Source organism: Thunnus albacares, chromosome 12, assembly GCF_914725855.1.
Source record: "Thunnus albacares chromosome 12, fThuAlb1.1, whole genome shotgun sequence".
In the NCBI taxonomy this organism is placed as follows: Eukaryota; Metazoa; Chordata; class Actinopteri; order Scombriformes; family Scombridae; genus Thunnus; species Thunnus albacares.
The window spans coordinates 4,765,236-4,786,841 of NC_058117.1; the positions used below are offsets into that span (position 1 = coordinate 4,765,236).

General features: G+C 39.6%; 1 protein-coding gene across 2 annotated transcripts in view; it reads right to left on the reverse strand.

The window, feature by feature from the left end:
- Window positions 1-5,406: 5,406 nt before the first annotated feature.
- Window positions 5,407-21,606, reverse strand: part of brinp2 (bone morphogenetic protein/retinoic acid inducible neural-specific 2) — a 192,713-nt gene continuing 176,513 nt past the window's right edge. For both annotated transcript variants that reach the window (XM_044367724.1, XM_044367725.1), the window contains 3 exons: window positions 17,822-18,044; window positions 9,089-9,395; window positions 5,407-7,882 (listed from right to left, as the gene is read on the reverse strand). In XM_044367724.1, coding sequence (XP_044223659.1) covers window positions 7,061-7,882; window positions 9,089-9,395; window positions 17,822-18,044 — 1,352 coding nt within the window. In that variant the 3' untranslated portion in view covers window positions 5,407-7,060. The remainder of the gene's footprint in view (window positions 7,883-9,088; window positions 9,396-17,821; window positions 18,045-21,606) is intronic.

Here is a 21,606-nt window from a genome sequence, read left to right on the forward strand (position 1 = left end):
GTTAAAAGAAATCAATGCTGACTGTTGAAATGGGGCATGATCCACAGCCTACAGCATGGAACAGTAAAAACTTCTTGCTTTGCAAGATTATTTGCGCTAATGCAAGAGGTCATTTGTCAGGAAAGTTTAAAGAGTTCATGTTTGAACTCACAACTACTGCTGTCATATTTCTGGTGAGGACAGCTTCCATTAATGACCCTAAATCCTGCATGTAGAAAGGACACACTGCAATTCAAGTAAGCAGAAGAGAGAGAGAGAGAGCAAGAGTGAGTTTATGTCCCATTGTAAACATTTTACACTGTGGCATACACTATATGATAGCCTTACTCATTGCAAAAAGACACATCTTGTTTGAGTTGGAGAATATACAAAAGCACTTATCCCAAAGTGCACTTCTGTTTCTAGAAATAAACAAGGCAGCCACCTGAGTGAAAATGTCAGCTGAATTAATTCATCCTCACCTCCAAGGAAGAATATGGCAGATTTTCAAGTCAAACTTGGTCCCCTTGCTGCGACATAAACAACATAATCCTTCTACCTTCATCTAAAGCTATGATATTTGAAGATGTGAGGTGTTTGGATAGAAAAAGAAACCATGTGGTGTTCTTTTAAACCAGTCATACTCCACCAGGATGAAGTCTGGCACTGATGCTCAGTAATTTATTGTGATCAAGCAAGCCACTAGAGTTAGTTAGCAGCAGCAAGAGGCTTTGCGCAGCTCATTTTTGACCCCCACTTTTTTCATACACTATATTCCACTGGTGTAACACTTTTGTTTGCAAATCAACACATAGCAACCATTGTTTTGTACTTAGCAACTGTTGTCCCCTGAAACATGGAGGAGATATAAACATTCCAGAACATTCTATGAAAAGCATCCAAAGAATATGGCAGAGTTTGAAATCACTCCCTTGTTCACTATTCTCCACAGACACCCAGTAGTCCCCTTTATAATCATCAGGAAATTGAGATTTTGGACATCTATCAGTCATCAATATTTTGTGACTGTAATTTTTGCCATGGACACTACTTGAATTGTGGGAGTTTTTAATGGTGGAAGATAATTGTAGTGCACCATATAGTAAATAGGGATCAGGACTGTGTTATCATATATATGTGTGTGTGTTTGTGTGTGTATATAAACATATATACATAGTTTATTTTACTACAGTATATTGAGGAATTAAAAATTTTGAAAATGTATACATGTGTTGTGTCTTTATATTGTGTTCATCTTGTAAAGAGGTTGTTCTTGAGGAAAACCATAAATACCATTATTCACTGCGGTAACAGTTTTTTTACAGTAGTGTTTTGAATTGATCTCACCAGTGTGTAATGGCTACTTTGTACTGTGTGTGTTTGATGGGTTTTGTTTGATTTCTGAAGGCAAAGTTTGGTTTAGATGTACGATTACATGGTTTTGAGTGGAGAGTTTGATTTTGACATGGAAGTTTGAAGTTTGTGAAGATGAGTGTGCAGTTATGTATTTGTGTTTAGAGTTTCGGGAAATGGAGCATAATTTCAAGAAATGTGTCTTAGCAATTGAGAAAAACTGTAGTAACAACTTGTCTGTACGTAACAACTAGCTTGTGTGGTGCAACCAGTTTTAATTTTGTGATGCGTAAATCACCACTATAACATTATTTCTAGGTGAAGTTTGAACTTACAAACAGGTGGTGCATCTGGCTACCCTGCTACTCTCTGTGAATTCACAAATATACTGTATGTACAGTAGGTCACTGAAAAAGATGCAATAAATCAGTGATTAGTTCATCTGTCCATTCACATTATTGTCATACTTTTTGCATTCAAAGATGAATTTTTTGTTTTGTTTTGTTTTGCTGCGAAAAGGTCATCCACATATTTTCACCCTCGTTTTCCTTGACAAAATAAACACCAGTGGTGTTGGAACTCTTGTCGCTTTGAAAGTTGTTCAGTTGTGGACAAGGTGGAGAAACTGAATGCATGAAAAAATCTGTTATTAAGGGCAAAGAAAGAGAGTAGTGAAGGGATTTTTGTTAAATAGAAGGCAGGATGTTGGGACATGTAACACTGTAAGAGCTAACTTTTTTTTACTTTTTACTGGAGTTCGTCTTCAAAATGCTGACAAAGAAAAAAGTCTGCTGCAATACTAGTGAATTTGTAATGTGACCTTGTCTATTCTTGGTCGGAGGTAATGAATGAGTTTGCTGAGTGAGTCTTGGAAAGCAATGTGGGGAATACATTATTTTTGTATTTTTTTGCAAGCTGTCATGTGAAACTGAAGAACTCTATAAGAACTGAATTTCAGATTTGCCAGCCATGATGCTGCTACTGACACAGTTATAATCAACCACCTTATGATAAGAACAAGTCAGTTTGCCTCTTCCTCTCTCAGCCAAGGTCAAACAACCTCTAACTTTGCATCAAAATGTCCTTCTCACTCTCACAAACATGAATCATTCCTCTAGATACATTTGTAATAATGTAATTTGAAAGTAATTTTCAAACCTCAAATCTACACCGTTATTGATGAGTATGTCAAATGACCCACAGGTGCACGAGCACAAGGTCTGCACACACACACACACATAAATGCACACGTGCCAGTCGATTTCACTGATTCTACCTCATTAATTCACACGGTCTGACTCTCTAAACATCATAAATCACTGCAAGACTAGCGAGCCCAACCCCTCTCACCTTTTCTCTCCCTCCCTCTTTTTCTCACCCTTATCTTTCCTCCATCTCTCCCTCTATGTCATCTATTCCCTCCTCAATCACCCTCTCATTTTCTTTCTCTCCCCCCTTGCTTCTTTGGGAGGTGCAGAAAGTTTGTAGTATGCAGTCTAAATAGTGCTCTGATAGATTGGCTGTCTTCCACAGGCCTGAAGATTAGCCCAAGGGCAAACCCACTCCTGTTTCCTGGGTGCCATGCTGAAGATGAATAACTGTTTATTAACCCAATGCAGAGTGGGTCCTTCCCCACCTCATTATGGGAAAAGGGGGGGGGGGGGGGGGGGGGGCTCAAGTTGGCCAACGTGGCACTCTCTCTCCCTGTCTTCCTGTCTCTGTCACTCTTCCTGTCTCTCTCTCTGTTCCTCGCTGCCTTTCTCCAGCAGATAAACCAGCAGCCTGATGTAATGTGACAGTGTGCGTTTGGTTCTTGTTTGCTTCCTGACAACCCAGGAAATTGGCTTTTCATCTTACAAAAAACACTGCACTCTGTATATTAGAGGACATTCATCTTATTATGAGGGGCTGAGGGTAATTGGAAGTTTATGCATCATTTTATGGCAACGCACTGAGGGCCAGGTTTACTCAGGCATTTGTGGCGTTTTTTTCAGGCGCACGTGTGACACAGAAACATGTGGTGTATGTACGAAACAAGTGCACCAGGCCGGAGTTGCAGTTTAAATGTCATTTTAGCAAATGTTTGCAAGGCGCACCTCTGCCCGTATTGCAAATACGTTTTAGGGAGGACTGGTGCAAATTATAGGTGGAGATACAGGTGTTGATTATGCATTCTGCTGGATTTACTAAAGTCAGTTTCACTTGGAAAATTCTCTGGTTTAAATAGAGTATAGCGCAGATTTTTACACAAGCCACATGGAAGGTTGTGCTAAGAGTATCGTGAATTAACCTTTATTCTACAAAAATCGCAAAGACAAGGCCTGAGCGAACAACAAAAAAATCTACAGAGCTGTCAGGGCTGTAATCACTCGCAAGCTGAGTCCAAATCTGAGCAGTTTCAAGACTGAGTCAAGACTGACACATAAAAGGGTGTCGAGTCAGTTAAACAGAAAGAAGGACCCTCTAAATATTCTTTATAGAGTGAGTGTAAACTGTAATACACTGAGTTGCCAGGTCCATTGAGCTAAAACCAATGCAGAACCTTCATGAAGGTTACAATGTCCTGTATTTGTTGAAATTGTTCAAGAAAGGTGTTGATTCAGCTTTATGGTCAGTATGGCAGTATTACACAATACAATTCAAAGTACAGCCTCTAGTTTTAGTTTTAGCTGGGTAGACCTAATAAACTGAGTGTAAACAATACAGAGCTGCAACGATTAGTCAATTAATCGATTAGTTGCCAACAATTACATTAATCAGCAACTATTTTGATAATCAATCGTTTTGAGTCATTTTTTAAGAGGAAAATTTCCAAATTCTCTGGTTCCAGCTTTTAAAATCGGAATATTTTCTGGTTTCTTTAGTCTTCTAAGAGAGTAAACTGAATATCTTTGGGTTGTGGACTGTTGGTCGGGACACAAAAACATTTGAGGACTTTGCCCTGGGTTTTGGGAAACTGATATTTTCACCATTTTATGGACAAAACAACTAATCAATTAATTAAGAAAATAATTGACAGATTAACCAATAATGAAAATAATCGTTAGTTGCGGCCCTAAATAAGTACTGTTTTTTGAATTTAGAAAAGTTAGAAATGTCATAGAATCAGGAGACAATGACCACAATGAAAAAAGAAAAACGATATTAGAACCAAAATATTTTTGAACAATTTTACAAACTATGAAAATTTCTTCCCACACATTTGTGCATAAAACTACAGGTCTAAGCTTAAGATGCTGGGTTGTTACAGGATACACTATGGAAAGTAAATATACCTGCACTTGTAAATGACAGAAAAGTGTATGTGATGTCAAAGAATTTTGCGTCTCTATAGGGCACCTCTACAGTGTGTTATGAGAGCAGCCATCCATGGTGGGCAGGAATTTTTAACTAAGATAAAAATTGAAAAGTTGACAACTCAGTCAAGACCAAATACCAGTGGCTGGAACTGTCAAACACTAATAAGTCTGAGACAGGTCCAAGATAATAGAGAAACTGTCTTGAGACTTGAGACTGATGCTGGACTCAGGTACTGCAGCCATGACAGCTGCACTTTAGTCAGCCTAACTAAAAAGAAATAAACCCATAAAAATATAACACTGTAAATATAAACCAATAGAGTAATAATTATCAATAAACAAAGCATCTGATTATTTTGTGACAGCAAACAAACGGGGGACAGGATGTTGTAATTTTGTGTTCTTAAAACTGGAATTTGAACATGGAGTTCAGTGAACTGTGACATCACAACAGTCTAGAAACTGCATTTACACTTATAGTGAGCATCTGGTTGCATTTACCTCAGTATTCTAGTGAAACATCAGTCATATCAATAGCATCTCGACCTTCCTGCACCTATTCATGCTGTATCTTTTTCTTAGTAAATCTGGGCCTGTGTGTGTACAGGGTTCTCACATGGTGAGGACAGTGGAAAAGACATGATTTTTTGTTGTCTGCACACCAAAGATAACCTGGTTATGTAATATATTGTATATCAATGTGTTATTTCCCAGAGCACACGTTACAACAGTGAAGGCTGAAAGCAATTTCTGAAACAAGGAAAAGGATCTCAAATAGATAAACCACTTTGTTTTTACTTAAGCAAGCTGAGCACAGAAGAACTGCTGAAAATGACATACAAGGTTTACTGACTTTCAGTGAGAAATTAGTGAAGTAAATGTAAAATCATATCAAGTATGATCCTGGTAAGTTTGCAGATCTCAAGAGTACCATCACTGCCCTGCAGAAACCTTGTTACCCCAGTCGTCGTGGTAACTGGCAGCTAGCATTGGACCCATCATGTAAAAAAGAAAATCTGTTTCATGGACCTGAGACTAAGCCAAACCATTAAAAACCATTTTGAAATAATAGTAAAATCAACCAGGTTCTATCAGTTGCTTAGAGGTTCTCTAATTGAATTTTGCAGAACAATTACAGTATGCAAGTACTGGTGTGCACTGTGAATAGTGACTCAAAGTTTCACAACACCAAATCAAAAACAAGTAACTGCAGAAAGTGTGACTGGCATTTACATGGATAAGCTACATTACCACGTATTCTGGAGAATGTGTTTGTTGTTCTGTCTTGGTAGAAATATTGAAATATAAAAAGCAATACAGCCTTCGCCGGGAAATCAAACACAGAAACTAAATGTGCTTCTTATCTTAACATTGACTCTCCATATAAGGCATGAGTTTGTTTTGTTATAAACATTTTTTTGGTCTTTGCACTTGGTTATCTAAAAAGCAATGTGCACTTGTTCACACCTTGGGTTAGATGGAGCATTATTTACAGCGCTAGATCCACAGACCTTTTTGTCACCACATCAGAAGATTTCTTTATGATTTTCAGCTCAAAAACTTAACTCAACATTTAAGATATTTTGCCATTCAATTTGCAGATGTGTTCACCGTCTTTTGGTATAGACACACCACCAAGGACAGAACATCACTAACAGGCTTCTCACTCAGATGTTAAGCATAGATACTTACAAGTTTTCAAATGCCAGATAAAATGGAAGGCAGGGATTAAAAAGAAATATTCAAAGACAGTAACAGGGTCCAGGATTATCAAATTTTAAACTGTTAAGCATAACATAACAACTCATTCAGCACATATATAATATTATCCAATTTTTCCCTCCCCAGAGATTGTTCTGTAGCCAAAGAAAATAGGGTTAGAAAAGGGGGAATCCTCTTCCATTAACTAATTTTTGAAGACCCCTTAAGAGTTCCACTTTACATATCAAAATGGCCTTTATCTTTGCAAGGCAGAGGTCTTAGGTATACGTAATGACATCGGCTCTCTGAGGTTCAAAATCACAAAGACGTTGGTGTAAGAGAGTCTCTTAGCTTCATCCAGTTGTACAGTTTGCCAAAGCAGGGCTGTAATAACAAAAGTTAGCCTCCAGTTGAGTACAATAGAGCTCCTGAAAGAGAGTCTCAGAATCTACTGTTCTCTCACAAGTCTTCAACATGACTCTGCTGTTAGCCAAAGGGCTCTGATAGCAACAATCAGCTGCTCATGATAAAAATTTGACACTGGAACACCACCCAAGAGTGACCATACGACAACCCCAGCAGTCAGGTTTCAGAGTTGGATGTTCTATTAATCCAGACAATTTAGGTCCAAGACTCCAACTGATTAGGACCCCCCGCCCGCTGAGTCTAAGGTTGTCCCTGAAGCAGCTTTCTGTGTGTGGTATCACTCTTGAACTAGACTAAGCTAGCTAGCTGCACAGCTGGGCCAGCTCAGGTTCAGGAGAGGCATTGGGAAGCTTGGAGTTGAAGATCTGCAGAGAGTCCTTGATGCGTGCCACCTCAGCGGCCGACAGCTTGAGCCGATGGCGTAGCAGGCAAGAAAACAGGTCCAGTGGCTGCGGTGCTGGTGGAGACAGCCTGTTAATGCGATCCCTCATCTCCAACAACATCAGAAAGGCAGCATCCTGCGTACCCTGTGTGTAAGGGTAGTCCAGCTGGAGAATCAGATCCTTGATGCCTTCAGGGTCAAAGTGCATGCTGTATCCAAACACTTTCAGCGTGTTGATCTTCATATACCCCAGGTTGGACGTCTGGTCATCCAGGTCTAATGGTTCATAGAAGAGTGTTTCATTCACTGTTGGATCATCTGTGACAATGCGGCTTCGCAGGTAGATGTGAACTGTTTCAAAGAAGGACTTCCATTTGTTGCCCAGAGACAATGTCCAGTTGTAACACTGTGCCGTGACGACGGCGTCCAGTCGAGTTCTCTCCCAGTCAGGGAAGTCAGGCTGGTTCACTGGCATGAACCAGCTTTCTGAGTGACTTCCACCAAAAGGATTGACATAAATGGCAGGCACGGGTTCCAGTGTTGAATTCTTAGTCGAGCATATCTGGAAAGAAATGCCCATCAGCATGTGGATGAGATTGGACTTATTTTTGTTACTCTTGAGTGTCAGCAGCATCCTCTTCCTCCAGGCAGGATTGAACCAACTTCCCAGGCGGACGTCATTGCTGATGTAGATGGCGTGGACTTCTATTCTGCTGTCCAGTCGCTGAAGCAGGTACTTCACCTGCAGAGGGATTAAAAGACTGTGAGATCACTGACTGTCATTACTGAAAGAATCACATGTCAAAAAAGAATAGTGATGAAAAATCTCTCCAGTACAGCTGTTGAGACTGCTGAGCACACTTTGTGCAGAAATTGGTTTTGTCAAATCTAAATGATGATCCACTGAAGCGGGTAAAATCTGCCTACACAAAGCAGAGTTGGCAGCTTGATGCGAAAACTAATAACTATATTTGATTTACAAATCTTATCTATAACATTTCTTCAATGCAAAGTAAAGGATTGAAATGACTGTTAATGTGGATATTTTTGAAGAGTGAAGGCTATAAATGTGTAGCTACAGACTTTTTTTTTTAATATATATTGCCTTTTCCTTTTCTTCATTTTGTTTCATACATAGCCAATCATCATTCTTATTACAGTACATACCGTACAACACAAATTGATATATTCAGTGGGTTAAACTTAAAAGCTACATGACTTACTGCCATGATGATTTTCTGGTCAACTTTTTTTGGTCAATTTAAAAGTTTTGTTATTGCATTTGTTTTGTAATTATCTGTATTTGTTATAATGTGTGTTCTCTGCAGTAAGAGTGTTTTGTTTTTGGTTGACAAATTGTCAGGACCCAATGTGTGGGATTTTAAATTTTCTACTTTGGTTTGTGGCATTCCTCATGGTAGTATCAAAAACACTTATGTCATCAGCAACTTTTCAGTTGAAAGTTGCTATAAACACACAAGTAATCTATACATTTTGTCTTTAATGGCCCTAAAAGCCTATTTTCTAAATCAGCTTCTTACTGTGAGCGATGGTGACCTACATGAACATAAAAGTTTCTGCAAAACTCAGCTCTTCTCAGTAGTTTGAAGTGGGGGGTCTCAGTTGTAAAAAGGTGATGTCACATATTTCCATGCACCAATCAGAATGTAGCAATATTTGAATCAGAATCTGATGATATTCATATTACCATATTTCATTTTTGTTTGTCAGAGACTGTAGCATTTTTCCAGCACTGCAGCCATGTAGGACTAGTTTGTCATTTTGTGGTGTATTTTGCTGTGCTGTATTGGTTATTGTTGGGGGTAGGCACAAAAGTCCAGTAGCAATGTGATTTTTGAATTTTGATCTTTGTCATGATATTGAGTGTAATCAGAGGTGTCAGAGATTTGAGAACTAGGGGAATACATATATGAGAAGCTCTCCAAACCTCAGCGTCAGGCATGTCCAGGTCTAAGTTCAGATAATGGTCCAGGGATGCAGCGATGCTCGGCCGGCAGGAACCAAGATGAAGGAGGTTGCCATGATGACAGGCTCCGCAGCGGGTTGCGTTGTCACTGGCACAGGAGGAGCAGGAGGTGGAGGAGGTGCCCACAATGCAGGGAATGACTCCCTGGCAGGTAGGCTGCTCGACGGGGCAGCTACAGCTCTTCACCTCCTCAGAGAAAGTACCCAGCATGCCATGCTCATTGCAGTAGAGTAGCGACTGGGCCCTGTTCAACCAAAACCCAACGGCCCTGCAGAGGAGAAAGAGAAAACATACTTTTGCAGTCTTCTACACAGTACACCATATTTGAACACAGAAAACAGGGAAGATAACTGTTTACAGAGTAATTCAGCACTTCATCACTGCCATTTTTGGTTGAATCGTTCAAGCCTGTCTCACCTCTGACCACATTCAGCATCACTGATGGATGTGTTAATGTGTGGTCAGAAGTGTGCTCTGTTGCACCTGTAACCACACCCAACAGTGATGCCACTGTGTCCTGGAGTACACCTGTACATCACTGCAGCAAGGTGAGAAGTTAAACCACTGGACGTCAGCAAAAACAAGATTTTCAGGGGATGTTGAGTTGTTGTTTAATTGTTGTACCCAGGGACTTGTTCCTCTTTATGTTACTTCAACAACTACTAGAAGAATAAGCTTAAATATATAGAGAACACTCATATTATTATACAAAAAATACACAATACCTTGAGAATAAAGTTGTAATTTTGCGTGAAAAATTGTAATATTTAATATAATATGAGAAAAAGACTCATAATATTTTAGAAATAAGGTCATACAAGAAAAAGGTTGCTTTGAGAACAAAATGATGTATGCGTGGATTAGGTTGTTTAGGGGACACATGCATTTTTTAATTGTCCTGACAGTCCATAATGCATTATGTACTATTTTTTTTATTTGCAGGAGACCGCAGAGTCCCTTTCCTGAGGCCGTTACAGAGTTCTCATCTATGTCTCCAGTCTGTCACCTGCACATCCCCTCTAGCGTGGCTCTTCCACAGATGCCCGGCACAGTGACCGGGAGCTAGACTCTCAACACAGAGGGGGCAGAGCATTCTCAAGGGGCCCTTCTGATAAAGTCATTTTAAAATTCACAGCTGTAAAATAGCTGATATATCCTATCCTATTCAAAAACACAAATTGTCATTTATTGAGCCAAGCAAGCCTCTGTCTAAGAAAACATACAGTGAAGCCACTTTGTCTACAACAAGACAAGCTTGTTATGAAGAACAAAAAGAAAACAGGTTGTCAGTCGCAGTTCAAACGTTTCAGCACTGAGGACAGCATGAGGCACTCTATGTGCATTGATTGATGAACAGTTCAGTACAATCACTGACAGACAGTGACAGGCCAGGTGCTCTGTCTCAGTTCCATGTCGTCCTTACATCATTAGTGATATGAACTACCATGGAGAATCAATAGAAAAAGTTAAGAGAAATTCCTGCTGAGCTGCCCAGTTGGGTTCCGCGCTACATCCTCAGCAGGGCTCCTACTCAGCGTGGGCCCTGTGGCGGTCGACCCCTCTGCCCCTGTGGCCGCTCCACTTATGACTGTGACTAAGCTCTGTCTGAAGTATGCACCTACATGTAGCTCTGTAGTGCAAACAGATGCAAGCCTGGACGTGATGTCTGGACTTTGGCTCTGTATCCTTCCACCAACATTTGGTTTCAGTTGGGTGTTGTGTTGCTATTAGCTACCCCGACAGGCAGAGTTCCATGCAGCAGAGGACTGCACAGGACAAATGACTGTAGGGGGCGCAGCCTCATGGCTACATAGTGAGTGACAACATAGTGTCCAAGGGTTACATCACATCACACCAGAAGGTGGCCAATAGAGTCCCCTGCTTTTTACCAGAGGTACCACTTTGGGACTTATTTACCCGCAGGTTGGAAATGTACAAAATATTTATTCATTTGTTACTGTGAAAAGAGAAACAAATAGCAATCGATTTTATGGAAAAAATACGTTAGATTTAAGTATATGTGCTTCACAAAAACAGGAATTACAAAACGAGAAGGTTTATGAAGAGAACTGTTATTGATCAGTATTAAGTTACTTTGACTTTAAAATCGAACATATTACATCAGTTGTAGTTAACTAAAACTGATAGCAGTAGCAGTGTTCATTTCAATTTCTCTTTCTGCGTCCTCTCATTGTGATCTCTGATCATCTTAACCCCCTTGACGGAGGTACTCCAGGAACTCTGAGTCAGAGGTGATGAACTTGTTGCTGCTCCTTCCTCCAAATGCTGGTGAACATTATCAAGCCACAAGGTGCAATGGCAACCATGAACTGAACTGTGTTCTGCCCATAGAAATGGCTGTAGAATTCCCCCCCCCGGAGTCGAGGTTTCGGGGCTTCTGCAGGCTGGTTTCCGAACAATTGTTCATGTAGGTCGTGTCAGTTCTTTGAAACATCGGGGCATTGTTTCAACTAATGTCTCCTTCGGCAGCCATGGGATGTAGCTTCTTATGTGATTCTCCATTAGGTCAATCCAGTATGCTAATATTCTGCATACACTGCTTTGACAAACACTGAACTTCTCTGCAAGGTATTCCTGGAGCAAGTTGAGCTTGAGCTTCATCAGTGTCATCAGAAGCTGATCAATGGGGTTGAGCTGAAAGCTGCCACTGTACAAAGGCAAAAGGTTCTGGGCCAACAAGTGACAAGATGACATAGTGTATCTGTGCGCAGCCAGCCTTTGTAAAGGGGTTGCTTGCAACACTGTGTCTCTTTGTCACATGTGGTGGACCTAAGTGGCATTAGGCAGTAATTGTGATTGCTCGTTGTGGAATCTTCTCACGGGGTCTGCGCATCTTTTAATTTCGGTTCCAGCATTAATAGGTGTGATGTGGCTGGCTGTACAACATCATCTGTGATGAAGTACAAAAAATACATGCTTAAAGTTGTCATTTACTCAATGTTGTAGGTTAGTCAAAATTCAAGACTTGCACATAAAAACATACTAATCATGTCAGCCCATTTGGTACAATAATAATGATAGTGCATTATCATCACCATCATTTTAACTACTGAATCATGCATGGACTGTGGTGCACTTGCACATTGATTCATATATTCATTCATATTTGTATATGTTCATTTTACACTATTTACTGATAGAACCCTATGTGGTTTCTTGACGGCTACCTTGTAGCCCAGGACCTTTCAGGAAAAGGGTGTTGGTCTGTTGGTTTCCCATCGACAAGGTGAAATGAACAAACATATAGCCTTTTTGGTGGATTTTTCAAGTTTACAGCTTTTAGCCTAAGCCTCAACTGTTCTTGGTCCCTCAGTGGTGGATGCAAATCCTACGGGGCTCCAAAGCATTGTGACAGGGTCAGAGGACGATGTTCAAAACACTTCTGATTTTAAAACTCTTTTCTCATCCTCCAGTTGTTATGGTGTCCTTTCACAGAGCACGCTGTGCTACCCATGGTTAAACTTGCAGTGTGGAACTTTTGTCTACCCCTTCTGGCAGTGAGAATAATTACAAAAACACTGTCAATGTGCTTTGTATGCCAACCAGCTGGTTTCATACAGCCGGTTTTTCTCATACAGCTCCGAAAATGTTGCAGCAAATTTCCAAACAGGCGTTATTTGGGTAAACTGACCACATATTGGGAATCGAAATGGTTGCTTTCTCACCTGAAAAAATAGTAAGACTTAATAACAGCTCTTTTTAAAAGCTTAAAAACATCTTTTTGGCAAGTAAAAGGTGATAAAGCTGACGATGCTAAACAAAGTAATTATACTCCACTCTAAAATGGAAGTAAGATTACAAAAAGATGCAATGTTGAAGCACCCTAGTTCAGGCAAAGAAAAAGGTGAATAACAAACCTTTTCATAGTCATTTTTATGTCAAGTTAACATGGCAAATGAATTATTTATATACCAGACACCAAAAGGCACCCTTCAGTGATACTGACCCACACAACAGCTCACATTCCACATGTGTCACCAGGAGCTGAAGCATATTTTTAGGCTTCATGTCTGTTTTCCTCAGTTTTAAGCACAGAACGACAGTTCTGCTAAAAATGCTGCTCACATGACACTCCCTGTGTGTAGACACAGCATGAGTCCACATCTTCCAACTCTTCATACAGTCAACTTTACCAACACACTGCTGGGCACAGCATTTCATTTTACACACAAAAGCAAATCTTTCCAGCAGACACTAACGCTTGATTGCCATTGACAAAAAGCAATTCATTTGTCAATCAGAACACACAGACATAAAAAATAACACACACTACATGATGCATTTTTTTATGGCAGTCTTTGAACTAGTAAATCACTTTGTGATATGTTTTTTTTTACGTGTATATGTTGTATTTTTATTGTTGATAGCATAAGAAATGTGTATATTGTGTAAATAAACCTTTCATTCCATAATACTGCAAGATTTATACCTCTATAGAATGCACTGCAGTGTCTTCTAGAGGAAAGGTTTCAATGAGCTTGATTTTTTTTTTGGAATTTCTCTTGTTTTTTGGTGGGGGTTGGTTGAATATAGACGTAAATTATGTGGTTATGATTTGGCAGATGGCTGTCCTTGTGGATACATGTTAGTTTTTTAACATAAACTGAAGAGCTTTTAAGTTAGGTTAAGTTTAACTTTAAGTAACAGCTGCAAAATGTATTTGAATGAGAAAAGTATTCCAGAAATGTGTTATCTTTGTGAAGAGTTTTGAAGATGCATAGTCAATAATGAACTATTGCATGTATTCAATTATAAAAACCTGCAATGTTCCTGCTTTGTTGTGTTTTCCAAAATGTTGTTTAATTCCAAAATGTTGTGTTCATATTGTTATGTTTCCTGAAATGTCATTGTGTTTTCTGTAATGTCATGTTTTTCATAAAACAACATTTCACGAAACACAACAAAAAGCTAAATGAGAATGATAAAAATGCATGAAAAACTCATGTGAGTTTGATGCCGCCATGTTTCTGGCCCTGTGTGAGAATGAAAACTAGCTGGAACATGTGGTTGAAGATCTCGTCAAAGAACTGTAAAAGTTTAACTCCATTCCAAAGGAAAACACAGAGCTGAAGAATTGGTCCTGCAATGTAGTTATCAGCATGCGGTTAAAAAAGGTACTGTAAGGTATTTACGGAGTCGAGAGGAATCTCAAGTTAAAGGACAGGGCTGGTGATTTTTCTTACTGTCAACAAATCTCATGTGCAGAGCCAACCGACAATTACATCATCCTGCTTACAAGTATCGCGTGTATGTCCAAAATCTGATATATCTTCTGTGCTGTGGAGCTCCTATAATTGCATTTCCATCCCCTACACACATCCATGTCACCCAGTGCAGCAGTGAGGCTCACTGACTAGTTGGATGGATGGAAACTAGTCAATGAGCCTCACTGCTGCACTGGGTGACATGGATGCATAGTGGATGAAAATGCACATTAACTTGTATTTTCTTTTATCGATTTTCTGATCTTATCAGTTTTCTTCTCTATTGTAAAGTGTTACTGTTATTTTTTGGTTGGTGTGGGATAACGCCCTTCCACCATTTTACCATCCCTTTGCTCCATCTATTCTTTCATCCATCCTTCAACCTAAAGAGTTGAGCAAATCTTTTCTTTTAAAATATTCTCAGAGGCAGTTAAAAAATAAAGATTAAGGAGGTGTTAAGTAAATCTTTATTCAACATCTTGATTAAAAGTCTTAAACACTGCTGTTTACTCAGTATGCATCCCATTTTCTATAGGTGAAAATCTAATTCATCGCCTGCTCTCTAATATTTATAAATGAGATTATTTATCAATGGCAAATTGACTTTCCTTTTTTTGTAGAGGGCTGGATGTTTGGTTTGACTGCAGTAGAGATGAAAATGCAGACATACATAAATTACCATCCACTTTGGTGCAGTAACAGTAAAGTTCAGACTGAAAATTGGCTCTGCAGAGATTCTATCCCCAGGCTAAGTTCAGCAAATCACACACAGCATTGCCCAAATGCTCTAGCAATTCCCTTCCCTTAGGCCTGTGTAAATTGACAAAAATGAATGATGATAAAACAAATGAATTTGTGCAGAAGAAAATAGGGAGCTTTTGCAGCTGAGCAGCTCTTGATAGCTTGATGTTGCTGAATTGGGTTAAGACTGTGAGTGACAGGGCTGGGACAGAAAAGAGAGAGAGAGAGAGAGAGAGCAAGGAGAGACAAAGGTGACTGAGGGAGAGAAATAAAGACAGAGTGCAAGGAAGGGGAGATGGAGTGATGGGTGGAGGAAAAGGACTGTCAGGGAAATTAAAGTCCTGTGTAAACAAGTGCCGAGCTGTCAGCACAGGAGAGAACTTGATTACAGCATGCCACAGTACCACATACCTCGCCCTGCAAAGGCCCCCACAACTGGTAACTACACCCTTCATCTTTCTCACACTTTCTTTCTATCTTAGTCTTCACCCTGTCATCACATCTCTCTTCCTGTCTTCCATATTCTTTTACAATCCCTCCCTCCTCATTTCTCCTGCACTTGCTCTCTCTGGCTGTTTCTTACTCAGCTTCCCTGCCTCGCCTGACGCCTGCTTTCCACAGGCCTGTCTTCATTTTTCCCTTTGACATGGCAATGAAACTGCCATGCAATGACAGCTCAGTGGAGCTTATGAGGGTATTTTGCTCAGAAATCAAGTACAGGTGTAGAGTTCATGTAGTAAAAGTGAGTCAGTTAGCCTGCCCAATTATTAGTAGATGGTAGTTTCACCATCAGTGATACTCAGTGAGTGCAGATATGTTTCCAGACACCTGTTTTTATGTTATGTAGTTTTCTATTTGTGTTCAAGTTGTAATCCTTAAGATTTCAGTCCTGGTTCATGTGGCGTCACCCATGGTAACCATGGTGTAATACTGCAGGTGCCAGATTCCATAGTCAGCAAACACTTCTTGAGCAGCTACTTTGTGAGAAATAAAACAATGGGAGTATCTGATTACAGCACAGCCAAACAGACTTGTGTTGTTTTAATATAGAAGTCAGTCAATAATCAACCTATCAGGCTTAGAGCAGCTGCCATCCGATTTCATGCTGTGCATTGGGAAAGTAAGACAGAGTGAAGTTTGTTACCTTGCTGGGGAGTTGGAGTTGTTATGCAACTCCTTGCAACATTTAAAACTGATTAGCTGTCAAAAAATGCACAAATTGATCCGTTTTGTAGATGCATCTTTTATGAGCGTTCACGTCAGCGCTTATTCTGCTGACAAAATACATTACCTTTCCTATGGCTTCTTCACAATAAAAGCCAGTCTGTCTCTCCAGTAGAAAACTTCATATAAAGCAGCAGCAGGAAATGTTCTCTTTACATTAGTGGTAACTTAATGCAGCTCTGGAACAGTGAAAAGTGAGCAACATTTATATCTGTGAGATGAAGTGACATGCATGCTTCATTTTCTGTGAGTCCATCATATGTGTGAAGACAATTTGAGTCTGGAATGGCAGACTCTGCCTCTAACGATGAAAACTACTATATAAAGGTAATTACTGAATGGAAATACTTTGAATGGCTATTGTGGATAAAATGCAAACAATTCCTTTAATGAAAAAACTGAAACAATGACATTTTTGCTTTGGAATGAGGAGAAACCTTGCTTTTCTCTGTGACTACTGGTCTGCATTGAGTATCACTATGTGTTCTGTATCAGCTGACATAAAAACAGCTTAAACAAATCCCTCATATTAAATTAACAGGGACACCACAGAGTACATCAGATACTAATTCATTCAAGAAGAAACACAACTAGCATGTTAGGTGGGAAGCAATGAAATGTCATCATGTGTCAGAAATACTGGTGCTCGATAGATTATGTAATCTTGTCACGAGTTAAATATATCTGCATATGTTACAGCTTGTATGGTCATTCAGATGGTAGTGTTTCTTTCCCCCATCAGACTTATATTCCCTCCAATTACAGTACATTGTTATCATCATGGATAGAGCCAATGATTAGAGCTCCAAAAATCTAAATCAAGTTGTAATACTCTGTTTTCCTTAAAGTCTGATTTTAAATGAAACATAACTTATCACTGCAATCACTGCACCAGTCAACTTGGGAATGTAAAATGCATCACCTCCTGTGCGCTGCTGGAAAATTTCTAAGGAAAATCTAATAGTAGAAACTAGATCTTGTAGGCTGTGAAAAAATGTAAAAGCTCTCAGTAACTGTAAGATTCAATTTGGATGCAGGTGTCGCTAGGCCACATTTATGGGACACTGTGTAGCACACTAATGTTGCTACTTCTTTCCCATAATGCCCAACAGTATTGCACACTAATGTATATTTACTACTGTACAATCTGTTGACAGCAGAGACAGCCCAAAGCAAAACAGCTTACATCCCAAATATGCTAGCAAATCTCCAAATACATGTTTTCAATCAGAATCTACTAAAATGGAATTGTGCACCCCACTGCCATGTTTCCCATCTTCCCATGTGTACTTTTGGGGTAGGGGCAGGGGTTGCTAAATTCAAAGCTGAGCTCCTTCCAGACAGATAGCTCTGGATTTTCCCAATGTGGCCCACTTGAGGCAGGCTGTTAGAGAGCCTACAGCTGTAATGAATGAGCACAAACCTGCCGCCAAAACTCCCAGTAATGACAAATTATGCTTTCTTCATTGTGTTTGTTCTATGCCAGTGTATCCCAGTGGGCTACCTTTCTCGGGGCAGACTGATGTGAGGTTGCTTGGGGCAGCGTTTGCTCAGGGTGAACAATTTCCTGACGATCTTTTGGGCTTTGCCCAGGACCAGGGCAGTGCTGGACTCCAACTGGGCGTAGCGCTTCTGGAGGGACAAGTCAGTTGACCAGAACTTGGCAATCATGGACACATTCAAGAAGCGGTCAGTGGGCAAGCGCTTCAGGAAGGCTTTGAATTCATCTGCAGGGAGTTCAACAGAGGCAGGGAAGGGGATAGAAGTGGAGAAAGGTTGGGGGTAGAAAGAGAAAATAGAACACAATTAGGTGCATGCCAAAGTAATTTATACATTCACAATACCTTTTTTAGCTCTGCAGACCTATTCACCACAGTCTATTTCACCAGTAGTGGCATGCATAGATGATGACTGAGGAGCCAGGGGGTTTTGTGTGTCATTAGAATACAAAAAAGGCTTTTATGTTCCAATGAATTGCCATTACAAAGCAAACACTCGTGCTTCAGTCTGCAGTTATATTAATTCACCTCACCATAAGATGCTCATAGTATTCACAATAGCATCATTTGCAACATTGTCATTTAGAAAGACTTTTATTTAGCAATTGACAGCATGGTGTTACGTTCCGATGGGCGTTTTCATTTACGCCATAATTCTTTCTTTAAAAGCCCAAACAAGTTAGGTGACAATCCATAATCACAAGCTGAATAGTCCAATAAAAGCATGTAGTAAAACAGTGAGAGGCTCTCCCTGTCTCTGTTGTGTTCCCTTTTAAATGCAAGTGTACATCAAACAGTAGTGGATGTAATCCACAATAAATTCTGCAGCTACTGCAGCAAGTTTTTGTCAAAACCAAAAGCAAAAAGCAAAGATGATGGTAAATAAATTAAGGTTTTTGGACAACCATCAATGGGTCAATAAAGGCCATTAAAGCATCTGAATCAATGTGATTTGAAAGAATTATACATGTAATGTCAGTGAGAATGGATCTAAAATGTGGTAAATATAATAGTTTAAAAAACAAAACAGAAAACAAAACAAACATAAAACAGTTGAGAGCATCTTGTTTATGCAGTTTGTTATCCTGTATTTCTGGTTGAAACACAATGAACAAAGAGAAAAGGGCACTTTGTGATGGTTTAAACACGTACAAGGTTTGTACAAGGCAACACTCTTTTCCAGAAATGAGAAATGAAGAAGTTTTAAATTCTTTGGCATTACATATGGATGAATTGGTTGGGCAATATATCAGCCAATATTAGCTTATCACATATATATTGATATATACTGTACAGTATCTGCTGATATCTAATAAGAAACTGCAGTACAGAAATGGCAGATAGATGTTTGAGTTCATTTAGAAAGAGAGTCACCATTACATTGTCCATTCTGAACCATGTGAGTGGCGTGGCTCTAGGGAAGGCTGTCAGTATGTCACTTGGCCTTTGGTCAACCTAATGTTCTTTGATTCCTGACTTTTCCCAATATTAACAATGTCTATCAGTCACTGATAGACATTGACTGATGTCAATCAGTGGTTCCCAAACTTTTCAAAGGAAATTTTTTGTCATGGCATCCTGAAACATCCAACCCCCAATATAACTTGCATAACCTGTTGGCTATGTACACAGAAATGTTTTAACAATTTCATATTATAATATAATAGACATAATGTTATATTGTATTATTTTGTATTAGGCTATATTATATCAATATGATGTTGAATAATATAGGCTCATTCTCAGTCACTCAGTATAAAAGCCAACGAGTGCTGCGCAGACTTACAGATAATTAATTTTGCTCGAAATAATCAATGAAATACATTAATACGATAAATGTATTTCTTCAATTAAAATGGGCTTATATTTAAGATGTAGGCCTACAAAGAAAAACAAACAAACAAAACCCCAAAAAGGCTGCAGGCATTTTAATGGGATATGTGAGCTGCTGTTGATGTGAAGAGAGAACAACCTGCAGGTCTGATTCCACTGACAGGAAGTTTCTTGTCTTGTTTTCATGTATATCAATGATGAGAGAGCCACATCACACAAATATGAGTTTGGGAACGTGTAACACCACAGTAAATATACACTGGTGGATATCTGTCTTTCACAAGCAGCCAAAACCTGTCAGTTAAGCCGTTAGCTGAGTAGTTTTATCGGTCGGCTCAGATTCAGTCGTCTCTGTGTTGAGAGCTAAGATGTTCCAGCGTTTCTTTGAGCTCTGTTTACCGTCTCAGATCTTTCCATCTCCGCTCTGATGCTCCCGAGCCAGAAAGTGTGTTGTGTTACTATGACAACCAGCAACAGTGAATTGTCATGTCAGCTTTGACTACATGCAAGTTTTTAATTCAGTGATTTTGATATTTATTGCTTTTTTATTCTGTTTTGCTATGTTTGAAAACATAACATATAATGTAGTTAATGTAATTGTTTTAATGTGGTGAAACATTATTAAAACATTATTCTGTCTTCATGGCACCCAGTTTGGGAACCACTAGTCTAGATGGATTGGCACAAATTTTGCTCAGATGTTCAGGGTCCTCAGAGGATGAACCCTTCTGACTTTGGTGATCCCCTGACATTTTATCTATTGACATCATCAGGTCAAAATGTTTATTTGTCCAGTACTTTATGACCAAATACCTTCAAATGTAATAACATTCCAATCAGCCAACTGTACTTTCTGTTACTTTTCATGTTAAGCAAATGGACTATATTTTGAGGGGGGGGGGGAGTAAATATTTGAAGACTTATTCAAGAGTACATGACCTCATCATTTTCCTTTGGTGCATACTGTATTTTTATTGTACTATGAGAATGCTTGCTGCTGTTCGCTTTATTAACAGCGCGTAAGCTTTCACCACATGTGGAAACTTAGTGAAATTAAATGAGAAAATGTGACTTTATTTGCCTCGGCAAAGTTTTCCCAGTTGGGGGACCAGACACATAGACATCTATTGCCACAACTGAAATGAAGAGAGAAATTTAAATGATGCCATCAAGTCAAATGGTTATCATTTCAGAAGTGTGTATGAGTATGTGCAGAATCTCCAACATAAAAAGATTGGGCATCATTGGAGTAAATTACACTGAGAATAAGTGTCGCCGCAGAGGACACAGCTTGTAGCCTGTGCTGGGTTTGCCAGGAGTATTGTGGTGTTAAGATCATTTTATATCCATTATGAACCAGTGGGCAAATATTATTCCAGTATAAAGCCTCTGGGAAACATGTACCTATTATTTCTTCTTCTCCCAAAGCCAACTAAGTGAGACCTTCTAGGGTTGTTCTGGGTCTGCTGGAGAATCATATTCCCATGTGCTGTTGTTGGCAGGGAGACAGCGAGGAAATCAGCAGCCAAGCTGACCTGAGCTGAGCCCGACTGACGAGACTCAAGCCTATTACAGTGCTCAGTGATCCCAGATGACACGGTGGTGTGTCTCTCTCTATCCTTCTCTTTGTGTATGTCTGCCTCTTTCCATCGTTGTGATCTTTCTCTTCTGGACGATGGAGTCGGGGTTGTCTCATTCTCTCTCTTGAGTATTCTGTCTCTGCACCTCACTGCTTGTTCCTTTCTCTCCGTTTCTGCATCTCTTGTTATAATCTCAACCCCCTTGTTTCTTTCTGTAGTCTCATTTTCTTTTCTTCTGCACTGACATGAGGCTAAATTAGAAGTGCAACATTAACTTTGGCATTACTGTGTTCGGTGGGTACATTCATCGGCTGGTCTGTTTTTAGTGCTTGTTTCATTTCACCCCTACTGAGCTTCACCAAACTATAATAGCTGCA